The following is a 24,349-nucleotide window of genomic DNA, read 5'->3' as shown; positions in this document are numbered from 1 at the left end:
CCTGAGGGAAAAAAGCGAGAGAGTGATGTATAAAAATTTCCAATATTCATATTTCCCATACATACGTTTTATACGATTGTTTAATAATTCATACATCTTATATGTATATGAAAACTCATAATATTGCAATGGCGAATACAATATGCAATACGGTCGATTAAATTCATAATGTAAAGAGCTATCTTTTTATGCTGTAACATTTACACATATGTAGACACCCGATAATTAATGGATATAATAATAAATGCAATAATAAAAATTATTCACGTTGCTCTTCGATATTTTTATCATATATATAAACAGACATATCTTTCGTAAGATATTTTTACATCTTTCCAGCCCAATTCAACTTTGCATTATGCACGCGTATACAGGGTGTCCGGTAATAGTCGCATCAACCGTCGTGTGCAGGTAGAGCTAGTTAAACCGAGTAGAAAAGTCCTCTACCATTTTGCGATATTCTCAATAATAAGAGAGATATTAATTAATAAAGATCGGCCAATTCGCGTGACGACGGCGAGAAGAGACAGCCCAGTTTTATGTCGTTACTAAGCATGCGGCGAAAAGAAACAGTATAATGTTACACGGTTGCTAAGCGCGCGATGAAGCGGGGAGGAGCGCTTTACAAAAGACAGTAACTCCATACGAGTAGCGCTAACTCTGGACCCCCGAGTGGGCTGTCTCTTCTCGTCGCACGCTTATCATCGCGCGAATTGGCTGATTTTCTTTAATTTATTTCTCTCTTATTATTGAGAATATCGCAAAATGGTAGAGGACTTTTCTACTCGGTTTAACTAGCTCTACCTGCACACGACGGTTGATGCGACTATTACCGGACACCCTGTATATATAAATATAAAAGAGCCATGCATGCTCACCTACCTGGGAAATGTAAGTCGTTGTAGCTCGACATAAATGGGTGTCCCAGGGCCATGTTGTCTCCATTCGGGCCGTCCTCAGCTGCGGGAAATAAGACATTTGATCGTCGCCACACGTTCTTTCACACAATTCTCGTCGAGAAACTTTACACTCGTTTCATCTTTCGTGCGAATCCAAATGGCGCCTCGGCAACTTTCGATAATCTTCGGTTTTTTCCGAGTGTCACAACCGCCTGTTAAAAATTTTAAAAATAACAATTAGTATATAGCAATGAGATATACCTTTATTTATCTCTCTTAAAATAGAATAAAAGAAGGGATATTTTTTTCTCTCTCCATCTCGAATACAAGTCAAAACTATGCACTGCCTTAACGTACGCGCGCAGGGAAAGATATGATACATATATACTTGCCCGGTTTAATCGAGGAATGCGATCTCGCAGAGACTCGTTTTCCCATTTATCTTTATTTAACGACGAATAAAACACGGCGGCAGGAAATATACCTGCACTTTTGCGCAATTTTAATCGCGATACTTTCCGCGCGTCCTGAACCTCGCGCGATCGTTCGGATTCTAATATAGTGGCGCTTCGGTGGCGAAATTCAGATTTCAGGATGTTAATTAACTTGGCGCCGCGTTCGCAATGTATCGATAAGAGTTGATCATGCTCTTTTATTATTATATATTCTCTTGAGCTTATACATATTTAGAATAAGAAATCTATTTCTTTATTAAATTATTATAAGGGACATAGAAATATTAACACGCAAATGGACTTTTATCGAATATATCGACTATGCACTTGAATGTATTTATGTGTGTAAGACAAGGACAAGATACGTACCCGCGTATTTAGCCGAGGAAATCTCGCACTACGTGGCATGAATCGCATTCGCAAGCCAAATCGCCATTGCCTTCCCATTCATCTTTAATTTAACGACGAATAAAACACGGCGGTAGGAAATATACCTGCACTTTTGCGCAATTTTAATCGCGATACTTTCCGTGCGTCCTGAACCCCACGCGACCATTTGGACTCTAACGGTGACGCTTCGGTGACGTATTCAGATTTCAGGATGTTAGCTAACTTCGCACCGCGCTCGCAATGTATCGATCGTATCGCTGCTCGCGATATAAGAGTCGATCGTGAAAATGCTCCTTTATATTATTATATATTCTTTTGACTCTACATATACAGTCTAGAATAAGAAATGTATTTCTATATTAAATATTATAAAGGACATAGAAATATTTATATACGCAATGAATATTCATATTTTATCGAATATATCGAGTCGATTATGCACTTGCAATATATTTATGTAGGACAAGATACGTACCCGCATATTTAGCCGAGGAATGCAATTTCTCGCATTTACCAGTCAAAAATCGCAATTACCTCCCCGTTCATTTTTAATTAAACGGCGAATAAAACGCGGAAGTGCGATTACGCTTTCATTTTCACATGATTTTAACCGCGATAAATTCTTCCGTGCGTCTATTCTTCGCGATCGTTGAGGCTTGAATGGCGGCAACTTCGGTGCCCTTCGGCTATTCTCGACTTACTTCCGGAAATTCTCGTTAGAATGTCAGCGCTCTCTCTCTCTCTCTCTCTCTCTCTCTCTCTCTCTCTCTCTCTCTCTCTCTATCTCTATCTCTATCTCTATCTCTATCTCTCTCTCTCTCTCTCTCTCTCTCTCTCTCTATCTCTCTCTCAAACATCATATTGTTACTCGATGTAAAGTTTATGATAATTGAACATGCTTTTTATTATGCCTATGTGTGAGCTTACATATATTGATAATTTAATACATACAGACATATAAAGCGATTGCAAATTATTTTAATACACAGACATATAAAGAGATTGCAAATTTTTTTGTATTACCTTCTCTTCCGAATAAATTGTTAAATTTTAATTCAAGATATTATTATATTTGTCGGATGCGAATACATTTTGAGAACGAAATGTGATCTTTACTGTTCTCGAGTAAACGAATATAACTGTTCTTAATACAGATTTCGATCGGATTACATGTTTAAACGTATATATATATATATATATATATATATATATGCGATGCATATCAGTGAAAAAAATTCCAACCTGCTTACCTTTCGCTTTTGCGAATCGTATACATCAGCATTCTCGAATCGAACCGCAATCATCCGCAAACAAGTCATTTCTTATTGTTTTAGTCTTAACTCAGTAAAAAATACGAGAATTGACCGGCATGCGTCTCTCGCTTTTAATTTCTTACCTCAACGAAAAATTCCGCCTTGCGCTCTTCGCGATCGAATTTAAATGGCGTTTCACGACGCTCGGCTCGGTTACCTTCGCCGCCCTTCGGCTAACGAGAAAAATACCTTGCCCGCGCAATTTAAAAACGTCATTTTGACAGTTGTTATATATTAATAATACGAAAGTTACTCTATTGAATATTTATAAAAGAGAGGAATCTCTTAATTATCATGTTTAAACACATAATCATGTACTATATCATTATCGAGTTATTTCGTTTTTCTAAGTATTTATATTTCTTTATTTCATATATATATTTTATAGAGAAAGAATTGAAAAATGAATATTTCTGCATTATATATTATTCGAATACGAATAAGTGCATCCCTAATGAATTAATATAAATTTTGACAAAATATAAAAATTACAAAACCAATTATGAATTTGTGGTAAAAATAATCTTCAGTTTAATTATATAAGAATTAAATCAAATTCAGATGTTTGCGTCGAGCAAGCGATCTGTCAATTAATTTCAATTCGCGACAATAAGAGCTGCAATGATTAATAAGACGCATATTGTTTTATAAAATATATATATATACGGGACAAGCATTGTTAACATAATTTGTTTACTGTGCAGGTTAGAAGTTGAACTTCCCGCGGAAGGACATGGTGAATACATCATGGCACATCAGCGCCGCATCGCACAGATGTACGGACGCCGTGCACAGGACAACACCGGGCGATTAAATAATTCGCCTCTTCGTCGAAATCATTCGCGATATCCTTGCGAATTTCCATCCCTCGACGCGGCAAAAGCCTGTGGATAGCGATCGGAAGCGTTCAGGCGTAATATTCGTCCCGGGGGAAGCCACGGCCGGGCCTTATTTCTCCACCGGATCCTATTTCGCGGATAGGATTCGCGGCGGCGAAGAATGTCGCAGGAGGACGACGTCGGATTTTTGTACAAAACAATGAGTGAGTTTTGACATAAACGATTCGGTCTAATTAATTAATTGATTAGCGATGAGATACGAGGAGTTTGCTCGTTCGTGTGACCGACTTGAGCCTGCTAATTTATATTTTGCGAATACGAAAAATGCTTGTCGATTGTAGATAATGAGCAACTCTCGTCAAGAAAGATGAGTAATTTATTTCTCTTTCGCGACCTTTTTAGCGACATTTAATTTAAGTACCGAAAGTGCCGATCACAAATTGTTTTAACTAATTTGTCAGTGACAAGTGATATAATTTAATAATAGAAAAGTCATTTTATTCATATGAAATTTGGGCATTTACATCGAATATTGAATATGTAAAAATACAATATTTATATAATTTTCTCTATATATAAGCCTCCTCTAATAAGTACAAAATAATACAGGCATATAATAGATATTAATATAATTATAGAGCAATTCACAATGCATTAATACATGCACTAATTAAATAATAATATTGTTTATAATATCTGATGCATAAACTGTAGTAATTTCATGATAGATGATTGTTATGATAGTGTAGCATTGAAAAACAATACAATAATAGATTAAAGAAATAAAAAATATATACATATATACATTAGATAATTGTATTACATTGAATACAAAAGTTTCATGTATAATTTTATTGAAAAATTACATTTACAAATGTGAAATACATTTATCTGTAAAAAAAAATTTCTAAAAACATATCTTTTTCAACTTTTTTTATATCATTATTTTGGTGTTATTGTTACAATGTAACTATCATACTATCATGAAATTACTACAGAAGTTAGCTGCATCAAACGTAAAGAATATTAATTATCATTTGATTAATGCATGTATTAATGCATTGTCAATTACTTGTCCTAGAATTATATATTATTATGTATTTCTGTAGTTTATTGTGTCTGTAATTTTAGTGTCTGTGTCATTATCATTATTGTAACAGTCAAATCTATTATTAATTCTATGTATATATCAGCAATTGCGTATGATAACAATAACCCAGTTTGTTCCTTTTGTGAATACAAGATAATAATTGCAACCAACTATACTTTATTATTATTGCAGCTTCGTTTACTAACACATAAAATTAACCTAACATACTACCGGTAACCGCCTCCGTACCTACATACATATGTATGTGTGTTTGCAAGTGACGTGCTTGATGTGTACAATGGGAGGCTTTTAAAATTTGTTTCAATGCTCCAACGTGTTAGAGATTTTGTGCGGGAATAGTAATTAAATTCGCGCTGCAGAAAAATATATTGGGATTTTAATCAGAGCCGCGAGAGATATCGAAAGCATTATGACTAGCACATGTATGTTCAGAATTAAGTACAAACATAACCTATTATCGCTTGTACATTTTTTTTCCACAGAAATTTTAATGCAATATTTTGTCAGCAATAATTATTATTGCTTTCGCAAACATTGTTGTTTTCACGAAAATACATAACAATGACAAACATACTTTTTCTCTATATCGAAAATACGTTTGGATGGTATGTCTAGGAGAAATTAAATTGTGTTTTTTGCAGTTGAGAGAGATCCCAAAAAGAGGAGAGTAAAACCGGTAGAATCAGCGCACCAGTCTCTGCTCGACTTTGATTTAGGTGAAAGCTCGGATGACAGCGATTTTAGAATTGAAGATCATTGTGAAGAGTCGGATGATGATTCGGTAGATTCTAACGATGTTGGCAAAGGTGAGTTGTCTTAGCATTTTGTGTTGCGCAGTTGAAATTGTCTTATATACTGGCAAGAAAAGAATAGAAATAACATTAAAGAGGTTTATTATGTATATATCGTGCAAAATTTTCAAATTGCAAAATGCACATATTTTTTGTGAAGATAAAGAGATTAAAGAAATTTATTTGCATATTCTTATAAGTTTGACATATAATCTTGTAAATAATAATTTTAATTATACATGTTTTTTATAGAAGAAGAAGATGCATCTGAGGAATCAGATGATTCATTAGATGATCCATTGTTGAGAGAAAAAGACAATGCTGGTTTAACAGTAGGAGATGTTATCGAACAAGCTCGCCAACAAGCTCTAAAGGGTGCACCTCTCGATGAGAAACTAAACAAAATGCTAATTTGTTGCGGTTGTTTAGGAGACAGAAGTGATGACATAAATGAGATTGTTGAATGTGATGGTTGTGGAGTTAGTGTTCACGAAGGTATCTATTTAAAATATATTCAAAAATTATTAAAACTATTTCTACACTATATACATTACAAACGAACATTAAATTTTAGGTTGTTATGGTGTATCCGATGTAGAAAGTTTCTCAAGTACTGACTCTCTATGCCAATCAGCACCATGGTTCTGTGAAGCCTGTAGTGCTGGCATCGAAGATCCGTCATGCGAGCTTTGTCCTAACAAAGGCGGAATTTTTAAAGAGACAGATGTCGGAAAGTGGGTTCATTTAGTGTGCGCTCTTTACGTACCTGGTGTTGCTTTTGGCGAGGTAAGTTTATCTCATACCATATGTAACATTTTCGTATAATTTCGTGAATTATTTATTATTATACTTATATCTTAGGTTGATCGTTTATCGAGCGTAACGCTATTCGAGATGGCATACAGCAAATGGGGCGCAAAGACATGCTCTTTGTGCGAGGATTCACGTTATGCACGCACGGGTGTATGCATCGAATGTGACGCCGGAATGTGTCATACGTATTTTCACGTGACATGGTAATACTTTAATCGAGAAAGCGCACGTCTAAATTTACATTTTCAATTTTCAGAGTTTATGCTATAGATTTAAAATACCAAAATATTATTTTCACAGCGCCCAGAGAGAAGGCTTACTATCTGAAGCACACAGTGAAGAAGTCGATCAAGCTGATCCATTCTATGCGCATTGCAAATTGCATTCTGATAAATCTCTCGTTCGTAGACGTAGACGTAATTGGTTAGCTTTGCAATTACGCGCACAGTATCGACAACAGGTATTGAAGCAGCCCAATCATTTAGACACAGACGAACAACGTAGAATTCAGAGAAAATTAGCCAAACACAGACATAAATATCTAGCTCACAAAGCGTCGCGTCCATCACCATGGGGTAAATTAATTTTTTTTTTATACAAACATTACACTAAATTATATATATATATATATATTTCTCTAATATATATTTTTAATAACATTAATTACAGTACCGACACAAAAGATGCCACGCTTATTAACTACATCCGCTTCCGCTTGTCGCCAATTGGCAAAGAAAGCTGAACTGATGGGCGTAGATACAGCCGCATTGGAAGCACAAGAATCTCAATTGGTTGCATTAGTTGATGTTAGAAAGAAGTGGCATATCGCTCCCGCCTTCAGCGTAGAATTTATCGGCTATTATTTAGATCGCAACGTGCGGGTGACGTCCATGAAGAGGCGGTTACAGGAACTCATCGACATTAACTCACAATTATTGAACGAACAACAAAGATTGGACAGAAAATACGACGAAGTAATGAAGGATAATGAAGAGCAGATCAAAGTGAACTTGACATTGAAAGGAAAGATCGACTTGTATCATCAAGTACTTAAGAGCGCTGGCTACACAAAATCCTTACCGTCGATCGCCGATTTAGCGAAGCCAAGGATAGCACCTACGCTTGGTAAGCTGCATCGTTTAAATTTCTAAGCGTAATAAATACACGATGTGTATTTTCTGTTCTACAGGTACAGGATTAGGCGTACCTACGGCAGCTGCTTTGAAAATGGGCGTCGGATTTCCCCTGCTCGTGGGTAAAGGTGTCGAAGGTGTACGCGAGGGTAGAGTGTTGAGCAGCCAGGCGGCGCAAGAACAAAATCACAAAAGCGAGCATACGCCTTTTCGACACCAATGCGGTATCTGTAGACGAGCGAGCGATCAGCATCTTCTCGCACACTGCGATATGTGTCATTTGCACTATCATTTGTCCTGTTTGAGCCCGCCTCTATCACGAATGCCTAAAAAAACAAGACAGATGGGATGGTGCGCATGAAAATATAAATAAATTCTGAAGTTCAACATCTCAATTATTACACTCTAATTTTTCCATGATATTGCAACTTGCAGGCAATGCTCAGAATGCGATAAAGAGTCATCGGGATCGGAAGTGGAACGCGTAGACACGTCAGCGCCGCGCAAATTAAGGCACTGTAAAGATGACGCCAATTCGATACCTACACCGCCGCAGGAAATGCAGGCAACCGCGACAGCAAACACACCTATTACGCTTAAGAACTCAAGCAACGTAACAAACGTTATTGCTCCTGACACACATGCCACACCAAAAGTACTTATTTTATAAATAGAAAAATTTTACTCGCTGTTAGTATATAATATACGAATAAATCTATTTTTACAGCTAACTATTAAACCAATGGGGCCGCAACCATCAACTATAGAACAGACAGCTGAATCAATGTACAATCAACAATCTGTTAATAATATCACTGTAAGAGAAGGTTCACCAGAATACATGGTAGCTTCAGCAGATGGTGTCACAGAATCTGTCTCTCAAAGAAGTGGAAAAAAGAGAAGGAGGTATGCATAAAACAGCCTAAATAAATTTGATATTTTAGACTAAATAAATAATTTATTACTTGCATTTTAAAAACATGATATTTATATAAATATTTTGTTAGGGAAAAGCATAAGAGATATTCTCCAGATCCAATAACTGGAGTCAAACAGAGAAAAAGGAAGCATAAAAGGAAAAGTTTAGATATAGAAAATCCAGAAGTTCAAAGTCAACCAGAATTTCACAGAAGGATTACGATAAAAGTATTCATTTGTTTTTTTGTTTTACTACGTTAACTTTCATATCGATTTAAACATTGAACAACAAATATTGAATCGAACGCAGATAAAATCAATTCCACGACCAGAGGGAGATGCTGCTTCAGAATCGAGTCCACAAATGTTCGTCGCCACTTCCACGAGTACCGAAATCACATTGCCACCACCATCACCTGTGCCACCGCCGGCTGTAAATGTCCCTCCTGTAAACGTGTCTGTGAATAGCAGTGGTCGGTTGTCAACGGGAACGAAGAAAGGGAAAGATACAGATCTTATGACGCAATGTAACGTCTGTGATAATCCTGGCACCAATCAAAATCTCGTTATGTAAGTTTGGAAATTAACAACTATGATAGTTTAAATCTTTAAATGCTTGGAGTTGTACTCTAGAATTGCAAGATGTTATTATAATGACTCTTTTTGCTACATGTTTAATCTTTTTTGTTCTAGGTGTGACGAATGTAAAAAATGCTATCACTTTACATGCTTAGACCCTCCTGTAAAAAAGTCTCCGAAGAGAAGAGGCTATTCTTGGCACTGTGCCGACTGTGACCCTAGTGTAAGTTCATAAATTTTTACTTTGTTCGTAAACAATATTTTTGAAAATAAAGATTGATGTACTTTTTATTTTGTCTATATATATGCAACATATACATAGAAGTCCTTAATAAATAGTTGTATCATGTAAAAAATATTTTTTAGATTTTTTTTTCTTTGTCTTTTTGGCATACAATATATTCTTTTTTTTTTATTACATATAGTTTACAGAGACAATAAATATTAGATATGACAAAATACAAAGTACTTTAATCTGAAATGTATACGAATAATTGATTTGGTTTCATAAAGTGTGAATCAAATCTGAAATTATAAGCATCATCTCATGACTCATGACAATGCAAAAATTAATATTACAGGGAAGTGGGAATAAAATTTTTTTTGTCTGATGCAAACTAAATTATATTTATCTTTATTTTTGATGTTATTTTGCAGCAGACTAAAAAATGATTGATATTGAAGTATTCTGAACTCTATTTTGTGTCTTCCGCTTAAAATATTGTCAATGGGGATATATATCATTCTGGCACATTAAATGTAATAAAAGAAAGAAATTTTTATAGTAATATTTCTTTTATTTCAGGCCTCTGAAACTGAGACTTAATATCAACAATTTTCTATCTGCAACTACAATTCTACGTTCAAATAAATAAGGCATTTAATTGGTTTTTTTCTTTTTTTTTTCCCCCTTTTTTTTTACAAGATACATTATATAAACTACATGAGAACAAAGAGGAAAGAAATTTTGCTATAATTTAAAGAAAACGTAGATTTATGAAAAGATTATTATTACAAACATTTATATTTGAAAATGATTTATTTGAATCTTAGTGTAGTTCGCGCTACTTATTTCTGCTGTTGTTTCTTTCACCGATTTTTATTCATAATGCTTTGTAGTTATATTGTAGCAATTCTGCGAGAAGAGATATTAAATAAATTTGTATAGCAAAATATAAAAAAGGAATATACAAAAGAATATTTTGGCATGAAAAGCATTATATTGTTTTAAATTATTAAAAATTATAAAGTCTAAAATAGGAAACAAAAATAACAGTTTATTAATATTCCGTGTTTAAGAAAACATTGATATATAAACCAACAACTTTTTATTCTCATCATAAAATCACTGCGTCAATATTACATTTTGTACATTCTAAGTTACATAAATCTTGCTATTGTAGTAAATAAAATTTTAAATCATTATCTGTTTCTAAATGAAATTATCGTAGAGTTACAAAAGAATCTTACAGTGTCTAAGACACAAAAGTGGCGCTGTAAATTATATTACATTACTCTGAAAAAATATCTTTTCTTTCATTTTGTCCTGCATAAATCCATTTCTAAAGTCCATAGCACTCATAGGTGAATGACCTGTCATTGATACTTTCTTTATCGAGATCCAGCTTGGTCCTCTACACGTCACAATTAAAGCACTGCTTTTCCGATCAAATCTCACCAAACCTGAAAAGGTTGTTTACATTAATCACATACCTTTTATTCGAAAATAGTATGCAACACAATGTGTGTATGTGTGCGTGTATACATATATATAAAATTATATTTTCAGATAAATAATTTTTTTTCCCCTAGGAATAAACTGAAGGTTTAACGTTTCACAATTCTTGGAATTGATTTAGTGCCGTACTGAATCATACAGGAATGACGATTGATTGATTACCTGGTACATCATTCTCCGCATTTATTACACTAATCGATTTCGACGTCTGCTGAACATCGAATAATTTTATTGTCTTATCACCAAACTTTGTGGTTAATGGGTACAATCCTAGGAGACCGCGATGCAGATCATACACATTTTTCGCCGTCATCTCATCCCACTTCACCAAAGAAATTTTTGATGTAATTTTAGGTGCTACAATGTGTAATCATTGAGAAATACTAATAGCAAAAAATTTAATTAGTTGAAACACTGATTGTATTTTATTACTTAGCACAGCAGTAAAAGGATAAGTAAAAGACAGTAAAGTTACCATACGTTATGCCTATTTTTTCCTGAGGTCTCGAAGATGATAATATTTGTGGTAATTTTCCTATTACATCGACTAAAATATTTGCACCCATTTTTGCTAACTTGACATGTAATTCTGGTAGAGTTTCATCTGCATGAATATCTAATTTTTCCTGTGCTACTATTTCCCCGATATCAAACCTGTAACGAACATGAAAATAATGAGAATATTATATCATATATTTGCAAACCGAGTGATATATAAAAAAGTCAGTCCCAAGTATGTAATATTCATACTTTTAACAATAAAACTTGATTGTAGATAGCTTTATAAATTTGTTTTATCGATTAGAGCTGAAGAAAAATATAAAATATTTATGAAATTTTTATATATTATAAAAAATATTAAACTAGTATGTAAATTTATTTCATATATCACTCTTTTTAGCACTTTTCTTCAAATTAAGAGAAAATTATTTAAAAAAAATAAATTAAGAAAAAGTTATACTTTTCTGGCATTATTTTCATGACTGTAATTCCTGTCTGTGTGTCTCCATTAATTAAGGAATAAATTATTGGAGCTGCTCCTCTCCAACGTGGTAGTAGACTAGCATGGATATTTAACATGCCACTAAAGTAAAAAATAGACGTATTAATGTATATATTGTATTACAATACAATCTGTTTATGTATATGTTTAAAATAACTTACAGTGGGAAGGAATTTATAATATTCAATGGTATTAAATGGCCAAAGGAGACAACTATCCCAATATGAAAATCTTGTGCATCGTTTTCAAGAGGCCATCGTCTAACATTAATTCCTTTTTCTTCTGCATATTGTATAACAGCATTCCTTTTCCCTTTATATGTCGATACAACTTCTAATCGGCTTAGCTTCTTAATTCTGCTACATAGAAATTTTTATAACATGTTTTGCATTCATTTATATTTTTTTTCTTTACAATAATCGCTTATAAGATCCAGAAATAAATTATCGAGTAAGTACTAACTATTCGTTATACAAACTTCGTAAGCTTTCGAGAGCGAAGTTATCCGTTCCGAAAAATAATACATTCCACGAACCACTGGTTTGAATTGAATGCAATTTTCTCTTTCGAACATGATGCACACGATGCCAAGAGGTTATTTCACGCGGTTTCCCATTACTCTTGAATATTGTAAGAAAATACGAATATTTCTTTATTATACACGATGAAAAATTTATATTCAACATATCGTATTTTTTTTTTTTTTTTTTTTTACATAGAAGATTCATAAATACTGACATTCATATTTATTGAAATATGACATTCATCGATCTTGCTCGATGTTGTAGGACAGGATGACCATCAGCCATAGACATATAAAAATACGTAGATAAGAGATATCAACAATTTTGAAGTTCGACTTGGAATATTGTCCACCAATCATAAGCCTAACCACCGAACTCATTAAATTCTCCCTTGCCAAATCATGGTAGCTGATGCTCCGTCTACGTTTTTATTTTATATGTCTATGGCCAACATGGTCGATTTATTTATTTACATTTTTACAGACATCCTTTTGCCTGAAATGACACCGTTGACTGATATTACGTTTCTAGGACAAGTAAAAGTTTTAAGATCTCACGATAGAAATTCCGGAAAATTCGATTTCCGGTAGGTATGTTCGATTTCTATTGTACATTTTATTAGTTTTACAATTCTCCTTATATACACACAACATACACCATCAAATAGAAGGATTTTCATGGTCAGTCAAATGCAAAAATTTATAGCAATAGTTTTAAGCGATTAAGATTTGTTTCTTTGTAAGATATATTTTGTTATATTTTGCCAGACTTTTATGAAATGCTTAACAACACAATGGTGTAAAAAAGGAAAAATTAGAATAATTTTAAAAAATTTATATATGTAGGGTGTAGGGCATAGGATTCCTTCATGATGTAAATAATGTATATAATATATATGTTTACATATTTTTCTCCTCAATTTTTTTTATATTTACAATAGTATCAGGCAAATATTAAGATTATGAAGAGTGTTTTGCATGTAATCAATAATCAGTTTGTTGTCTAAAATAAGAGATTTTGTCTCTTTTTACACAAGTGCAAAGTTATTTTAATTTACTTCTAGTACATATTGTGCAAGAATCAGCAAGAATATTGATTGTGAAATCATATATTTTTAACTTTTTCTTTATAAACGTTGAAACCTAAAAGTGATAAAAAGTCCTCTGATAAAGTCATGTCGGAACAAATAAAAGCTATAAACAAATATTATACCGAGCTTATATATAATATAATCAGCAAAAAAGTAAGTATATGTGATATATAAAATATAAAATATATAATACATATAAAAACGTATTCATAAAGTAAATTATGAAATTTATATTAATATATTGATATTTTAAAAACAAACTCCTTAATCTCTTTACACACACACATATATATATATATATATATATAGTAAATTATATAATAGTAAAATGTATATTTTTAGAATGCAAAAATATTAATTGGTATAAACACAGAAATAAAACTTAAGGATATTAAGAATTTGTCAGAAAGGTAAATAAATATTTAATATTAAATGCAGATGTGATATGACAAAAATGTAAAATATAAAAGATTTTTATAATTATTTTTAATGTCTTCTTTTTGTATTTATATAGATTCTTTGAAACAGCATCTTTAATAGAACAAAATGTTTCTGTTTTTGTGTCTCTTTGTAAACATATAGATGTAGTAACTGCTCTTATTAAGTATTTAAATTTTTTTGGAGCCATGTTTTTGTTTAATACAATCTGTGGTATGTGTGATAATATTATCTCTTTGCAGTTGTAAAATATAATATATATTGATTACATTGACAATTGTTTTATTGACATTTTTATGTTGTATTTCACTCTTTTAAGCAGGTTAATTTTTTTATTTTATAGACTCATACACAGCAGAATCATGTAAGAACAATTATATACCTATAACATTAATGCTTACAGTTTATACTATGTGTAAAGAAGAAGCGCTTATTTCTTTTTTGGAACATGCAATCATGTAAATATTATAAAAGTTTAACTATATATTTAGTCAAAGTTATGCCATTATATTTATTAAATTTGATAATTAATGTTTTTATTTCTTATATTAAAATATTATGAATTACACACCGCGCGCGCGCGCGCGCACACACACACACACACACACACACACACACACACACACACACACATATATGTTTATATTCTAGAAAAGATTTAGTGATGTCCAGAGAAGATTCAATATTGATTATGAGTGGAATTCATGTATACATTAAGTGTATGATGGATAATTTAAGTAAGAAAAATATGATGCTAATATAATGTGAAAATGTATTTTTTTTTTTTTTTTTTTTTATTTTATAATCAAACTCTTAAATTTACACAGATCAGGCCAATGAAATGATAATTTTAGAAGATGCAGACTTATATGCAGTTATTAATTATTTAATAATAGATAATTCTTGTTTAAGTAAAATTTGGATTCAAAAATCGATAAAACAAGAGTTCTTAATGTTTGAAAAAAAATATCTTAATTACTCTATAAAGTGTCCCATTGATATATTTCAATCACAACAAGAATTACTTGCAATTAATACACCTCGTAACTGCCTAATGAGGATGATATCCATATGGTCAGAGGATATTGTAGCTGCAAAGAATTTAGCCTCGTGCTTTGATGTATATTATTTAAATTATGTAACATAGCATTGCCAAGTGAATTTATCTTAAATATTATTAAAATGATATCTTTTTTCACTATTCAGGGAGATATTGTATTCATAAATACACATATGGATTTTACTGGTGGCCTCCTGCTTGTGCCTTTTGCAAAAAAACTTGATAATTTGATGGAACATGCAATTATGAATAGTATCGACAAAACAAATACACATATGTACAATATATCATCAAGTATTAATAATATACCAATGCATTCGCACGAATACAAAAATTCTTCTAAAATTATTAATTTGTTTTATGATGGCATGTGGCAAAAGCCTATACAAAACATGTATTGGAAACATAATGACGAACTATTTGCAAGTGCAACAAAGTATGAATACGCTCATTTTTTTCTTGCTTTTCGATTACAATAATTTTGTGATTTAAAAGTTTAATAAAACTTGTACATTAAATTTGTAATTTATTTTTATTAATATAGCGAAGATATTAGGAGATGTATTAAGTCAGCAAAGAAAGGATTCGAAATTTGGGATGCTAATTCTGTTGTTTCTAGAAAAGAAATATTATCTAATCTTGCAATTATATTATCGTACAATCAGTATGTTTAAGTTATTATAATATATATAAAAAAACTTTTTTCTATTCTATTTAATGTGTTTCTTCTTTTGTATGTACATATGTATATACATACATACATATACATACATACACACATATGTATATATATACGTACATAACATATTTGCATTAGTTCAATCTTGATCTTTCATTATAATTTTTTTACTGTTTGTTTTTTTAGTCAAACTATATTATCAAACTTAATAGAAAGATGTACGAGATTCGCAACTTTCTATGAAAATTCCTTCGGACATTGCACTGAAAATGAAAACTTAGAATTAATAAGTTCTAATAAAGCAAGGGGCATTATTATTCTCAAAGAGGAAAATGAAAATACTTTGTTTCTTCGATTGGTGCAAAGTTTGCTTGCTGGCAATTCTGTTATTGTGATATGTAATGAAAACTTCTGTAACATAAAACCATATTTGTATATGTTTTCAATGAGTGATATACCTCCAGGTGTTATTAATATGCTATCAAGTCAATGCATAATGGATTTAGAATTAAGATTATGTGGAACACAGTATTCAGCCTATGCAAAACGATATTTTTCAGAAGGAAATATAATCGAAAAAAATAAAAATTCATTTATAAATCTTAGCCTAATCAAGCAAATTGTACATCTTCTTAAATGATTTTGATAATATATAGCGTAAATTATTTTGGATTATAAATATTGATATATTTTATTTACAATTATAATTTCAGAGAAACAATTTCTGTCATTTATTATTCTTTGAAATATAAAGCTAATGATTAGATAATTGTATTACAATATATTCTATCAAAATACTATAAAAAATTTTTAATGTTTTATATTTTTATTCTTATGTATATAGACAAGTAATGTTTAATTGCAATGTTATTATTAAAATTATTAAAATATCTTATATTGACTTACCGTTTACTTTCTAAAATAATATGTAATATTTTTTGTATGTATTGTATATTTCAGCATTGAACAAAAAATTTTATTAAATATATCTATTATATCTTGCAAATTTTCTTTTCTGAGTTGCATTTAACAATTATGAATCATGAGATCCAAGCATAAATAGAACACAATTTAGGATTGAATATTGAAATAACATAGTGAATCACTATCAATATATGTACATATGTATGAATACTATATAAATGTGTTATGTATATTATACAGAATTTTTATTGTTATAAAAAAATCGAAATATGCTATATAAATCTTCAATTGTGTTACATAAATCTTCATTTATCAATATTGGGCATTAAATATCAGTCAAAATTTAGATATTTTATCGTTTTTTCTTAAAGCGATATATGTAATCGAAAAGTAAATGTTGCTTTTTTTAATCACATATGTATTTTTTAAAGATTTCTCAAAAGTATTTTTTTTATATTTAGATTTTTTTTCTTAAAACACAGCATCTATATGATAAAAAAGAGAGAAAGAGAATTTGTCTCTTTTTTAATCTATTTATAAATATGTAAATGTATAATATGTGTACAAAACAAAAGTAATACATTAATTTTTTTATAATATTCTTTATTACGTACATTTGTTTCAAATTTTACTTTGCATCGGTATGCAACAAATTAGTCATTGTTAATAATTATGTGAATCAGCATTTTTTCATATAAATATTTTTGTGATGTTCATTGCTTTTAGTATAATTATTATACAACTTGATATAAATGCGTTATAAAATAATTTAGATGATACTTCCATCCTTAAAATATTGCCCATAACATTAAATCACCCAGATAATTAGAAAAGAAAATGTATAGTAATAAATATAGAATGGCATTAAAACATTTTCTTTTCCGAAAATCTCAGGCAGTGAACAAAATGACAAATTAGTTAATAAATTTGCGAACTATATTATCACCAAGCAAATACTGCATAATTTTTCTGTCAATCCTTTGCACTCATCTGATTTAAATTGGATTGATGCACAAAAAATATTCTTTTACAAACTGCTTAAATCTTAACGAGTAACGAATAATTTAAGTTAACAATAATTAATTCAAAATTAATTTAATTCAATAAATCCCATAAAATATGCACATTATTTCAAAGTCAATATACGAATGCAAAGGACAAAAGTATGGATGATTATCGATATACAGAGTTTGTGTTATAAATATATGATAATAATATATATAATATATATAATTAATTTATAAATATTTTGTATTATATATTTATAGAAATTTGTGTTATAGGTTACTAAAAATTAAAAAAAAAAGATAAGTAAAAGATGAGTAAATTTAAAACCAAATTTATGTAAAAATGTTTTACATGGATCATCCTAATATATAAAAAATTCTATCAAATTTTTTCATTATAAATGTAATTTATATATAGCGCAATATTGTATATGTGCATTTTGTTGCACCATTTTCATAAAGTTCTCGTATATCGAGTATCATTCACAATGTGAAAATCTCTATAGGTAATATAAAATAATATAACGTGTAAATAGAGCTGCCGGAATAATAATTTGAATACTAAATATAATGTTTCTATACACGCGCAATAAACTAAATTGCACTTTCTAGTAACAATGCATTTATGCACATCCCGTAAAAAGAAATTCTTATATAATTATCTTCTCTTATTATTTTGCTTCTTCAATTATAAAAATATAATAATTAAAACATTTACGTCAAAGTATTAAAGAATGCCTAATGTACTTGTCTCACATTCTTAAAAATTTTAAGTTTATGAAAGATATTGCTGGTATATATAGTGTCAATGTTTTGATTATATAGAAAAAACTTATATATAGATTGTCCAGATACATATTGTAACAATTTTTAACAATTTTTATGAATAGCATACAAGACAGTTGAATAATTTGATACTAGTTGAGCCTCAGAGTTCTTCCATTGATAGTAAATACAATGAGAATGATTCGTCAATGATTCATTTACGTATCTTTTAGCTATATATTTTCATAGTATATTTTTAATATTAAAAAAAGATTATATGATTGATATGTATATTATATAAACATATATTATTTTTCTTCATATGTAAAGTATTGCACTAAAAACACTTTCAATTTGCGATAATGAATTACATAGGTCTTTTGTAATCATTATTTCATCAGACACTGGCAGTTCACATATTAATGATGCTATATTACAAGAGTAAAACAGATATTTGTGATACCCGCGCGATGAATGCGTTGATTTTATTTAATGCTATTAAATTATAATCTCGGAAGTGCAAGCATAATTAATCATCAAGCGCATAATTATATAGAAATATAAAATGTATCTATTTATTAATCAATTTATTGTATATATTCTATATTAAATTGGCACTTGTGTATATACAGCTATATATATATATGAAAATAAATTGCATCTGTAATCGATGTAAGGAAGAAGAGATCTACATAAATTTATCTCACATACACAAGATTAAATTATGGGGAAAAAGCATTTACTTCTTAGATAAGTCGCTGATAATGCTCTATTACTGCCGATAATTTGTCTTTTTTAACAAGTGACATAAAATAGGCCGTACAGAACTCTCAAAAATCAGCGATTTTAATGCAGTACTTCACATAAAAAATTTAAGCATGATATGCATCCCATTAATTTCTTGCAACGCTGTTAAAAGCATCATCAATCATCCTTATATAAACAGTACGACAATTCTCCTGTCAAAATATACATTTTCCTTAAAAAAAAGCATTTTTTATTCATCTTTTAATCATTTAATTTAATTTCAAATCGAACATAAAACGCCACAATTTGTAATTTGTTAAAAATCACATATGCGGCTATTAAAAGCCTTGTCTGTATTTATACTTTATCATTAAACATGATTCGATCTTTCTTAAATGCTTGTAAAAGAAAGTTAATCTTTAGGCGGATAATAAACGATATCCTCGTATAAAATTAATAACCTTTTTTTCAGAAATCTGATCATTCTATCATCAGATTTGAAAAGGCGTATATAACAAGGCTTATTTCATTTAAGACACTTTTTAAAGGAGCAGAGATGCCAAAAAGCATATGTTTTATAAATTTCGCTATGGTTCTGCCCTATATGAATCTTATTACATTACATAAAATAGATAAATTTTAACTACTTTTTTCTTGTGCATTCATTTCTTTTCATAAAAAACCTATAAATGGCAACTTTTCTACTACTTTCATAGCAGCTGTAATATCTACTTTTTTGGCGAATTCTGTAACCTTAGTCTCTCTTTTTCCTCCTCACTGACAAAAACTCTAGTAATTACTATATCACCTGTGCTAAGCGTTTGACAAGCCACACTAGTTCCAGCAGCTTGGTGATCTGTTCGCAGATTGTCACTGTGACACATGCAGCCGCATTTGGTACATGATGCATCAGCATTGTTGGGAGAAAGCTGATCAGTCGCGCAGCTGGTAACAGCTGATAATATAGCTTCCAATTTTTCTATCTTTTCCAGCTTATCCATCCGTCCGTCTGAGAGTATTTCGTCCATCATTTGCATCGACTCGGTTAAGCTTGGAGTGTCGGCATTTCGTGGAGACAATATACCACCTGGAGAAATTCATTTCCAGATCATCAAACTCATTACACAAAATCAATAAATCTCATTAATGAAGTAAATCCTTGTTTGAATTTTAATACAAATAATTTTTATTTTTACTGAAATGTAAAACGCAAAAATATAATTTTGATGTAATAATTTTACCAGAGTGAGAATTTTCCGATGTGCAACTTTCCAAACTTTGATATTCAGGATCGTCTGTCTTATCTTCATCATCGTCATCGCTGCTGTCAACTTTATCCTGGCCCATATTCTCTAATTTTTCCAGTTTTCTCGCAACTTTATAACTCCCTTTGAGCTTTTCTTTTTCATCTTCGGTAAGATCCAGATAGCGAAGAAGCCGAATCTCACGGTTACTTAGTACGATATTTTTACTTGTCGCTTCTTCCATTCTCTTTTTCAAATCTGCCACCTCAGTCTCCACTTTTCGCTGCTTCTTACGCGCTTTTACATCTGCTGGTCTTATATGCATTTGAATTTGTTCTTCGCATAACTCTACAAAAAGACCTTGTACTTCCGGCCTTATAAGTCTGTCAATAATATACAGAAATTGTTATTAGAGACATCATATAAATGAAATATACTGTTATTAGCTCTATAAAATTTGATTATTCGGAATAGTAACGAATGAAACTATACCTAGACATGGCATTGTAAACTTGAGGTACAAGGCTCAAAACATCACTGCTCGCATAAATTAACATGTCTCGCGTCATGGGTCGTCGAGACCAATAGCGTTGATCTTTACGATAAATATTTTTCAATTGTTCCTTAAGCGGGTTACACGGAGCACCATAATGATCGCACAAGGTGTTCAGATTAACATTTTTAACTTTGTACACAGGCTTTCCCGTTTCTTGGAACTGAAGCACTGCATGCGCCGCCTAATACAAGATATTACGATTTCATATTACATTTGTTGCGATATATTAGTTATTTTGAAAAAAAAAAACCAAACATTAACATTACCTGTGTATCAAAAACATTTGTCAATGTAATCTTACACTGATTGTATAAATTGACACTATCATTTCTACAATCGTGGATCACCTGTAACAATAAGTATAATTTTATGTAATTAATTATATTGAATTAATTATAAAAAAATACATATATATTTAATTTTTTAAATAATATCATTACCTTAATAATATGAGGATGTTCTAACAATTTCTGGAGACCTCCAGCTTGAACGAGACTTGGACACGTGAATAAATCAAACACATATGCTTGACCACTCATTGTACCAATTTGTACAAGTGTTAATTGTCCCTTGACGCCCAGATTTATGCCTTCGCAATCAAAAGAAATGACCACTTTACCATCGGGAGGAGGCTTCCGAGGATTTATTATATCCTCTATAATTTGAAGACTTTCCCGCGGTGTTGCTATTACCCTAGTCTGTTGTAACACTTTCAGTTTCCATGCATCACCCATCTGGGCGATTTGTAAACTGCGATCCCGTTCCGTATTATCTGCCAGAGTTCTCATAACGATTGTATTAAACCTTTGCTTGAGACTCTGCTGTTGCAAGCTAACAGGCGGCGAGTTATTATTATTGCTCTCGACAGGCGATGTGCATGCGTTTTGTAGCGAATTAAATTGAAGCGTCGCATTGTTACAGACATTCTCCGATTGATTCGGAGACGGTTGAGAGAATTGAATCTTGCTTGGTGAAACGATCGGCACTGCGTTATTCGTATGAGTCACGCTGTTGCGTTGATTGCCACTCGCGATCTTCGCTTTCGCGGTCGCAGGCTCCGTCACAGAAGATTTCGGTCGGCCTATCAATGTCACTAGATTAGTTTGCACGTGAAAAGCATCCGGGAACATTTTTATAAAGGTAGACAAATCCTGCGGCGTTTTAAATATACTTGTCCAATTCTCGTGCGAAAATTTCTCATTCACTGTATTAAATAGTTGATCTATAAGAATTGGACCCTTCTGCTCAATGCATATACAGAAAAAGTCTAACAGCTTAGCTGTAACATCCGGATCTATCGGGATATCTGGCTCCAATTCGTGAAAGGGTTCTGGTTTCATGCCTTCGTATTGCTTCAATATTACGTTATCTTCGCTGATTACAAACGCATCGGGATACCTCAAAAGAAAATCGCGGAATTCCTTGTAGTGTTGACCAGATATGTGCCTGACCTCTGGCGAGGCTTGTGATCGATGACCCAGCAAGCTTTTGATAGGAACCTCGGTGCCCACTCCATATTGCAGTAGCTTATTCGTAAAATATTCTACGGCCTCACGGGCATAGTCACGTTTACCGGATTTACTTCCACTTTCCTCCTCCACAACCGGTTGAAACGTATTAACGGTCACATAATCGCCGTCGATCAAAAATAGTGCCGGATATTGTGCTAGAAATTTCTTAAGGCCACTTTGCGATCCTCCTGCTATCTGACGCATTTCCTTCGTGAATCCTTTTGCCCCGAATTGGCAACTTAGATCATGCAATGTACGTGGACCACCCTTGTCCATCAGTCGTTCAAAGAAGAAGAGAAGAGTCATGTTTCTGACCACTTCGTACTCTGAACTATCCATCTTTATATATAAGTGTGTATATATAGTCCCACTTTTGACAAATTTCTATTTATCAGATGTAATTTTTCTTCAAAATGTCAAGATAATTTCTGTAAAAAACAATACAAAATTTTGAACAAAACAATACGGCAAATAGGTTCTTTGAAAATATTTGTATCGCTTATGAGTTATAATATACTCACCGTCATAGTAAAGTTGAAATACCGAAGATAAAGGCACATCACTAAACTATCATTTTGTATTTATGCCTTTGTAAAAAATATATCCAAGGTTTCTTGATTGTTGATGAATATATTTATTGACGTTGAATAATTTCTAATTGAACTAAATAATTGCATAGCCAGCATAATGGAGGAAAAGATTAATCTGCAAAGAATAAAAAATTTTTCAAGATATTTGCACAGATACCAAAAAAAAAAAAATTTTCCCAGATTAAATATATACCTTCCACATGGATAAAATTGCATTATAATAATTTGTCTTCAGTCATTGTTAATTGTGTCTCTACATGTGTTTCAGAAACGATACATTATAAGATCTTCTCCTCCTCCTGTGGACGACAACAAATGTTAAAGCGATTAATCTAATTTCAAGGACATTGATTTCTGATGCAATCTAAGCCAGAAACATCTTATGCAAATTAACGTCAAGAACTGCATCGATCGTATGAATAATAAAAATTGCGATATAAAATGCAAACAAGTGTCATAATCAATGTGTTATAATCGAGATATATGTTTTTGCCTCTAAATCAAGCGACATTATTTTGTACAAGAACGCAGCCTACCGAGACACAGATGACCTTAGAGAATAATCTCGCAATTTATTAGAAGAACGCGTATTTGTTACAAAAAATTACGTATCTCTCGACGGCCTAATTTTTATAGGTCAAGCGATTCTAGCTACACAGGAAAGACGAAGACGAGAAGCGAACAGCGAGCGATTCCCCGGAGGTTATTCCACGTCTTCGTGGATTTCCACGACCAGGACGTCTTCCTGCGCGCCGTGTCCTCGTCGCCGTTCGGATTCTCGTCGACGATGTACCTTGGCAGCGGTGCACGATAAGTTAACCCCAATGCGGTGCCAATACGTAACATTTATCTCGAGCACATATTCAGGGGTGCGTTCGGAAATCGTACTTGTAGGGTGGAGTAGAATTTAATTGACCAATCGGGACAGAGAAATCTTTGCTCCTTCTGTCCTGATTGGTCGATTAAACGCGCTACTTTAGCCTATCCACTATTTTTGAACGCACCCCAGCATATCATGAATCTCTGTTTCGGACAAACACCGTCAGAGGGTGCGACGGCCTCCGACGTGACCGGGATCCCGTCAGTATGGCTTCCAGCCATACACATTTACGGCCGTATTATAGGAGCGGAAATCTTGGGTCATGCGTTCTCCTTATTCGCATTTATTTTTTTACAATTTGCCTCTTAAGAGGTTGAAAGGATTATAATTCAACGAAAAAGTTGTATCTCTG

The 24,349-nt window shown here is 31.9% G+C and overlaps 4 protein-coding genes across 11 annotated transcripts in view; 2 read left to right on the top strand and 2 right to left on the bottom strand.

Moving 5' to 3' along the window:
- LOC145938166 (PHD finger protein 14) overlaps positions 1–10,423 on the top strand; it is a 243,433-nt gene extending 233,010 nt beyond the window's left edge. The window contains exons 8-21 of one of the 3 annotated variants that reach the window (XM_083041584.1): positions 3,762–4,099; positions 5,649–5,813; positions 6,054–6,293; positions 6,373–6,584; positions 6,660–6,814; positions 6,912–7,186; positions 7,281–7,736; positions 7,801–8,095; positions 8,180–8,399; positions 8,472–8,650; positions 8,752–8,890; positions 8,973–9,232; positions 9,356–9,464; positions 10,047–10,423. In XM_083041584.1, the coding sequence (XP_082897710.1) occupies positions 4,057–4,099; positions 5,649–5,813; positions 6,054–6,293; positions 6,373–6,584; positions 6,660–6,814; positions 6,912–7,186; positions 7,281–7,736; positions 7,801–8,095; positions 8,180–8,399; positions 8,472–8,650; positions 8,752–8,890; positions 8,973–9,232; positions 9,356–9,464; positions 10,047–10,067 (2,769 nt within the window). In that variant the 5' untranslated portion in view covers positions 3,762–4,056 and the 3' untranslated portion in view covers positions 10,068–10,423. Of the gene's footprint in view, positions 1–3,761; positions 4,100–5,232; positions 5,430–5,648; positions 5,814–6,050; positions 6,294–6,372; positions 6,585–6,659; positions 6,815–6,911; positions 7,187–7,280; positions 7,737–7,800; positions 8,096–8,179; positions 8,400–8,471; positions 8,651–8,751; positions 8,891–8,972; positions 9,233–9,355; positions 9,465–10,046 lie in introns of those variants that run through there. The other 2 variants (XM_083041583.1, XM_083041585.1) reach the window with 2 other exon arrangements.
- Positions 10,424–10,551: 128 nt separating this feature from the next.
- Positions 10,552–12,783, bottom strand: LOC145938169 (methionyl-tRNA formyltransferase, mitochondrial). Its single transcript, XM_083041602.1, has 6 exons — positions 12,445–12,783; positions 12,144–12,341; positions 11,941–12,063; positions 11,455–11,633; positions 11,142–11,336; positions 10,552–10,924 (listed from the first exon to the last, which is right to left on the bottom strand). Exons 1-6 carry the CDS (start codon positions 12,720–12,722, stop codon positions 10,743–10,745), a joined length of 1,155 nt encoding a protein of 384 aa, XP_082897728.1. The 5' UTR covers positions 12,723–12,783; the 3' UTR covers positions 10,552–10,742.
- A 174-nt stretch (positions 12,784–12,957) lies between these two features.
- On the top strand, positions 12,958–16,460 carry LOC145938800 (uncharacterized). 4 transcript variants are annotated; one of them, XM_083042559.1, is made up of 10 exons: positions 12,958–13,092; positions 13,570–13,749; positions 13,939–14,006; positions 14,111–14,247; positions 14,378–14,492; positions 14,686–14,771; positions 14,862–15,154; positions 15,241–15,530; positions 15,639–15,758; positions 15,960–16,460. In XM_083042559.1, exons 2-10 carry the CDS (start codon positions 13,681–13,683, stop codon positions 16,411–16,413), a joined length of 1,632 nt encoding a protein of 543 aa, XP_082898685.1. In that variant the 5' UTR covers positions 12,958–13,092; positions 13,570–13,680; the 3' UTR covers positions 16,414–16,460. The 4 variants fall into 4 exon arrangements, with proteins under 4 accessions (XP_082898685.1, XP_082898686.1, XP_082898684.1 ...); XM_083042560.1 differs by having other exon boundaries at positions 12,958–13,096; positions 14,889–15,154; XM_083042558.1 differs by having other exon boundaries at positions 12,958–13,096.
- Positions 16,461–17,312: 852 nt separating this feature from the next.
- On the bottom strand, positions 17,313–23,974 carry Egl (Egl_like_exo domain-containing protein). Of its 3 annotated transcripts, none has more exons than XM_083042013.1 (8): positions 23,911–23,974; positions 23,311–23,416; positions 23,049–23,232; positions 21,457–22,955; positions 21,283–21,363; positions 20,953–21,197; positions 20,458–20,843; positions 17,313–20,303 (listed from the first exon to the last, which is right to left on the bottom strand). In XM_083042013.1, the coding sequence occupies exons 4-8, from the start codon at positions 22,864–22,866 to the stop codon at positions 19,945–19,947; spliced, it is 2,481 nt and encodes an 826-aa protein (XP_082898139.1). In that variant the 5' UTR covers positions 22,867–22,955; positions 23,049–23,232; positions 23,311–23,416; positions 23,911–23,974; the 3' UTR covers positions 17,313–19,944. The 3 variants fall into 3 exon arrangements, with proteins under 3 accessions (XP_082898139.1, XP_082898140.1, XP_082898138.1); XM_083042014.1 differs by having other exon boundaries at positions 23,654–23,962; XM_083042012.1 differs by having other exon boundaries at positions 23,311–23,962.
- Between the last annotated feature and the right edge of the window lie 375 nt (positions 23,975–24,349).

The sequence above is a fragment of the Prenolepis imparis genome, unplaced genomic scaffold (assembly GCF_030444845.1).
Source record: "Prenolepis imparis isolate NDT839.2.m4 unplaced genomic scaffold, iyPreImpa1.0 SCAF_7, whole genome shotgun sequence".
NCBI lineage: Eukaryota > Metazoa > Arthropoda > Insecta > Hymenoptera > Formicidae > Prenolepis > Prenolepis imparis.
The sequence above is the reverse complement of the archived record's forward strand: the minus strand, read 5'-3'. Positions and strand labels throughout refer to the sequence as shown.